Here is a 6,146-nt window from a genome sequence, read left to right on the forward strand (position 1 = left end):
GTCGTGTCATTGAGCTGCACGAGCGGTGAAACTGTAATGTAATGTTGTGCATGCGTGCAGCGGGGTTTTATTTTTGCAACCGGTTAGGCATCACGGGACTGTACTAGGGAGCGCATCGTGAAACCCCTGAACCAGCATTAGCTGTACGAGCAGTATGGATGCATCAAGCGGGACTGTTCTTCAAAGCAACGAAGCGGGAGATTATACGCAAGGATCGGATCAATCGGATCCCGGACTGAGCGCTCCGTCCGAGTGTCCCATGGCAAAACGTCGCAGGATCGATCCCACGGAAACAAGCGCACTAGATAGCGAATCAGAGGAGGAAAGCTTCCCAGATGATGCTGGAAATGAGCCCGGACCGGTCGACAATTTGCGGCAATTCGACGTCCTGGATGAGGTTCAGGGGGATAACTCGGATGATGATTCGGAAACGGGTGGTAAGCTCTTGCGGATAGTTCTGACATGCGATTCATTTGGTCCTCCCATGTGGTTTAATCATGCAACCGTTTCACTCACAGGAGCAGACGTGGAAGATGGTAGTTCGGAAGGATCGGATGTAAACTACGACGATATCGAGTCAATGCTCGACGAAGGGCTACCGGAAGAGCTGAGAAACACCAACAAGAAACAGCCGTACGAAGAACGCTTCAAGCAGGTCCTGGAAGAAAAAGGACGTAACCATTTCGAGGTGTTACCAGAAGGCTGGGTGCAAGCAACCCACATGAGCGGAATGCCACTGTACCTGCATAAAACGTCACGTGTCTGTACCGCTTCCAGGCCATACTTTCTTGGACCGGGCAGTGTGCGGGTAAGCTACAAATAATCACTACCGATTTCCAGTAGCATCTTGATTTGTATTATTTTCTTCACAGAAACACGAAGTACCGCTCAGCGCAATACCGTGCCTCAACTACCGGAAGGCGCTGGAAAAGGAAGACGAATTGAAGAAGGAACTAGCAGCTGCATCGGCAGCACAAACGGCAGCTTCTGTGGAGAACGGATCCGAAAACGGTGAATCAATCCCATCTTCCTCAGATGTCAGCGGCAACAATCCAGACACTACCAAAGACGTGACGGAACCGAACCAAGAACGGCAACTCCACAACGCCCAGCTAAGCAAGATGATTGCCGGGGCGACGACTACCGCGGAAGCGCAAGCCAATGCCAAATTGCTCCCACTGAAGGTGAGTGCCAAAATTGAGACGGTGACAGAAAACCTCAAGGCCCAATCGCTCACCTCCGACGCCGTGATGGAGTACTGCAAGAAGCTGTTCCGCTTCAAGACGATACGGGTGCTGCGGTTCAAGTCTTGGGCTGCTCGGAGGAAGTTCACCAAGCACCGGAAACACATCAAGAACCTGCAGCGGCCTACGCTCCCGGATGGCACGAAACTGATCACCTTCCCGATGCTGAACATCGAGGACGAGCAGGGCAACCCGCACGCTCGACCCAAGAAGGAGTGGATCATGAATCCGAACGGCAAAAGCTACGTCTGCATCCTGCACGAGTACGTACAGCACGCCCTGCGGAAGCAACCCACGTACGAATTTAAGGAACTGGAAAACGCTGCCACGCCCTACTCGGCTACGGTCACGATAAACGAGCTGAAGTACGGTACGGGGTATGGCACGAGCAAAAAGCAGGCGAAAAGCGAAGCGGCTCGCGAAACGCTCGAAATCCTCATTCCGGACATGAAGGATAAGATCACCGGCAAGGACGCGAAGAACACCGCAAACGGGACTGGCTCACAACAGCAAGCATCTGACCTCCGAGAGTTGTCCGTGTTCGATGAGATCAAAATCGAGGACCCGCGGGTGGCGGAATTTTGCGCCAAAACGACTGAACCTTCCCCACACGCGATCCTGCTCACGTGTCTGCAGCGTAACTTCGGACTTGGCGAGGTGCACATCAACTACGAGGTGAACACGATGAAGCACCGCAAGAACGAGTTCACCATGACGGTGGGTAAGCACGTGGCCACGGTCGTGTGCAAGAACAAGCGCGATGGTAAGCAGCGGGCCTCGCAAGCCATCCTGCAGATCCTGCACCCGCACATCAAGACCTGGGGGTCGCTGTTGCGTCTGTACGGCAACCGGTCGGTGAAGTCGTACAAGGAGAAAAAGCAGGAAGAGCAGGAGATCACCGTGCTGCAGAGCAAGGCCGCTATTAATCAGCCAAATTATGCGATCCTCGAAAAGCTGAAGCAGGAGATGTCGAAGCTCGAGGAGCGACAACGCAACGTGCGCGTGATCGGGAAGTTTGTGCCACCGTCGGACATCGATCTGCCAACCGGTGCCGGAGCGAATCTTAAAAATGTCGACCTTTAGGCGACGATCGTATGAAAACAATATCAGAAGGAGACGATGCAGTCTTGCCTTCGTTTCCGAATCATCACACACTGTGCTATCTTCATCGCAGCCGGCCAGGAACTGCACCGCAAACGTTACCTACGCTGGCAGTGTATGCATTTTACCAATCGATTGTTGAGCATGTAATTGCTAATCGTGGTTTCGCGGGCATGGGACAGCCATTGCTGCAAAAATTTGTATAAACGTCGGTATAAGTAGATAATGTCTTCAATTGAGTAAAACGTACACGCTGAATTCAATTGGTGAGCTTCGAGACTTCATACGTAAAGAAACGGTACAAAATCGCATGCATTGCAGGAGCTTAAATTCTTTCACAGAAATTCCAACCATACGTACAAGAGGTGAAGCATTTGTTAGGAAACATTTGTGTTTTTATTCGTTTTCAATTTTGGTTCATCCCCCGTACGATGCCGGCTTCCATCCGGACCGTTTAGCTGAGTGATTAGTTAGATCCATACGATTAGAAGTACTGCTTGACCGTGCACCCTCACGCGCATTACAAAGGACGCTTTCGATTTTGGTCAATTTGCGCTATATTAACGCAAAACGATGGCACATTCTGCTTCATCGGTTCACTCCCAGTCCGCTAAGCTAGGACACGGCTTTGTGCGACATGGATTTTAGTGTACTGTTTAATGCTGTATTTTGTAATAGTTGTAATAGTAATAATCATGCTCTAACATATCCTGGCTGTCATCTGAACAGACACATACTTCCTCTCGCATCGGCTCAAGTTCCACGCAGAGTGGTTGGGTCTTAATGCTACTTGGTTTTTGTTTTGCTTTACTGGATGCACATACACATCCGGAATTATCATTGCCACGCGAATGTGCTGTATGGATCGATATCGGCTGGCGACCTGAACCTGAACGTTACGCTAAGGTGCATTGAATAGGTGCCAAATTACGTTAGCATACTTATCTACGATTTTATATATGTTGTATTACAAGCCTAGCGCTCCCTCGAACAAGCGGGATTACGTGTGAACCCCGGGACGCCGGGTGCGGGGGCCAATGTGCCCCAATTATTATTTTTTTCATTTTATGTCTCACAGCATCCCTGAAGCATTTGTAGCCTTGCAACGGTGCATTGATGCATTGCATGCTTGAATGTCGCCTTGCTGCTTCATACTTTTGATATCACATTTAAGTATATTTGTATGTTTGCTGACCATTATGTACAGTTGATCAGATAATTTGCATTTTGTTTATTTTTTTTTTTTTTGGTTATGTTTCCGCCCTCTCTGGCTGGTTAAGAAACCGGAAGTTCAAAATTGTGCTCAAATTTTATTTCGGGTATTATCTAGCGTGTTACGTGGGTGGTGCTACTTACGTTCGAAAGCTCGCGCTCAGCGTGTTCGTGCAAATATTTGATACCGTTGGTGATAAGCTGCAGGGGCTTTGTTTTGTACATGAATTTAATCTCTTTGCTTCCTGTCCGCGCCCCCCTCCCCATCGTGGCCACATCTAGGATGTAATCATACTGTTATTAGGCACTTATAATACAATTGTCCCGACCGGGCTGGTCTCAAACTTAATCGTTACAGAACCAGCCGCGCGCGCTCTACGCTGGAGTTGGTCGTGAAGTGTGCACGTGGGTTTTTCCTTCAGAACGCAATTTTACCTAATTTACGGTGCCAGAAGGATAACGACGACAAGAGGAGAAGCAATGTTGGTGCTAATAGCAGGTTCATTTCCGTGCGCTTGGCCTGCTTAGATCTAAGTTCCGTCGTCTGTTTGGCTGCTTAGCACCATGGCCTACTTGCTTCAGGTGAGCTTTGTAGCTTGGTAACATGCCTGACCGTTCGTTACATAAATACGCAATGCTATTTTCACCGCGTGTGCCACTGCGAGGACAAATTTTTCCGCCCGATACGTGAAACCATTGCTACTGTGCGCTTCGCTTCCTAGCTTCGTTCCCGTCCAGCAGGGGGATGAGCTAAAGGCGTTTTTCTACACTTGCCTTACATCTACACAACTACACCGGTCGCCTTATCCTAGTCTCTTGGTGCGCTAATTGCTACTAATAGATGTGGTGCAGAAATCGAAGCACATCATTGGAGATGAGAGACTTAGGCTTAGGTATCGACACAAAAACAACCCCTTACCGTTTTGTGACGCAACAAAACAAAAGTCAAACGTCCTTTTTGCTTTCGTCTTTTAACCCGCGCACATCGCGGTGTACGCAAACATTTGCTTGTGCTGAAAATATAAGCTGCGCTGGTCCTTTTTTCGCCCATCCCCATATACAAGAGGATTGCAGATGATCTGACAAAATATTGTGCCGCTCTACGCAGCAAATGCCACTGCGAAACATCCGTTTGTCTTTCTTTGTTAAATACAGAAATAAATTCGGCTCGTACGGATAAGAACTTGCCACGGGTAACTTGGTGTCGGGCTGGGTGCGAATGAACAGGCCGAGGGAAACAATCCCATCAAAGAAAATCATTTCCCTCCCCCACAAGATGGTTGGTTTTGTGTGCTCCGGGCGCCCCAATTCCGACATACTCGCTGAAACGGGTATCACAAGGAACATACTTATTCATCTTGCTGCAAACCAACCGGTCTGTCTGTCCCGCATCACGCAGTTCTGTGCGACGGGAGCTACTTATAGTGTATTTTACGTACTTCATACATTTACTGTACGCTTTGTTGGGAGCGGATTGCAGGATTTTTCTTTCTTGTCCTGACTTTATCCTTCTGTTATCCGCACTTAACGAGAGACAATAGCACATAAGATCTGATCTTAAATAACAAGCGGTCGTAAACATGGATTTGTACGTATATTAGGGTGTGTTGTGGTTCACGGGAAGAAAATTCACCACTAAAGCAGGGCTGGCGGCTGGATGGGGTATTTATTTCCCCCCCCCCCCCCCCCAGGAATTGCGCTTGGTCCAGGTTTTTTGTTCGTCGAGGATAGAACGGTAAGAAACTGCAGACCAAAACTCGGAGACGTTTGCTAAAGACAGCTCATGGAGCGGCTCCTTTCGGTTTGAGGAATCGTTCGCTCCCTTGGAATTGCTACTAGCCCGAAGACGGATTTTTCCATTGTAATCAGATCGATTCGGACATTAAACACATTGTGTGGTTTTACCTACGAATGTAGCTACAAGTCAGGTCAATTCGATTCGTTACGTCATTTCAATTCAATCTGCATTGCACCGAGTCACCGAACCAAGCGACCACTCGTATCTCCGCCATCTTACGACTAATCACCCTTCTGTTCTGCACTTTTGCTTGTGTCAATTTACAATACTCCTGCTACGTTGAGGGCGTGTATTTTGGGGGTGTATTTTAGTGTTGATTTTCGCTAACATTAAGCATCTTGATTACATCCACAAACGACCTGGGTTGCCTTACAGTAATGTGTCTCATTATTTGCGATTCTACACGTAGCAGATTTTTTACGGGCATGCTTATCCTAGTAATTGTTTGTTTTACGCTTATTGGTTAACGATTTTGATTCATCCTCATGTTAAAGACGCCCCTAACAGTGCACATCTTCAGAGTCCGGGACGAGCCACGGCATCCTTTTTGGAACTGTTCCTTCGGGCTTAAACTTAAGCAACAAAATATTTGCGGTGCGGTCAGATTAAAACAATGTAACAAAGAAAACTCAACAGAGCTGTTTAACAAAACGAGTTCATGCTAATCATCAACTAATTGCAGTAACATTTGATACTCTAGTTCAACGCCCGCGCGGACAGGAAACTGGCGGCGTTTGATTGAATTTGTATGTTGAGTGGTTTGGTCATAAATTATCCTTGCGATAACGCTC

At 48.0% G+C, this 6,146-nt stretch overlaps 1 protein-coding gene across 1 annotated transcript; it reads left to right on the forward strand.

Annotated features, from left to right (window-relative positions):
* The first annotated feature begins 154 nt into the window (after positions 1-154).
* LOC128731217 (microprocessor complex subunit DGCR8) lies at positions 155-2,552 on the forward strand. Its single transcript, XM_053824326.1, has 3 exons — positions 155-437; positions 519-808; positions 873-2,552. Exons 1-3 carry the CDS (start codon positions 155-157, stop codon positions 2,325-2,327), a joined length of 2,028 nt encoding a protein of 675 aa, XP_053680301.1. The 3' UTR covers positions 2,328-2,552.
* Positions 2,553-6,146: the final 3,594 nt, after the last annotated feature.

This window comes from Anopheles nili, chromosome 2, assembly GCF_943737925.1.
Source record: "Anopheles nili chromosome 2, idAnoNiliSN_F5_01, whole genome shotgun sequence".
Classification (NCBI taxonomy): Eukaryota; Metazoa; Arthropoda; class Insecta; order Diptera; family Culicidae; genus Anopheles; species Anopheles nili.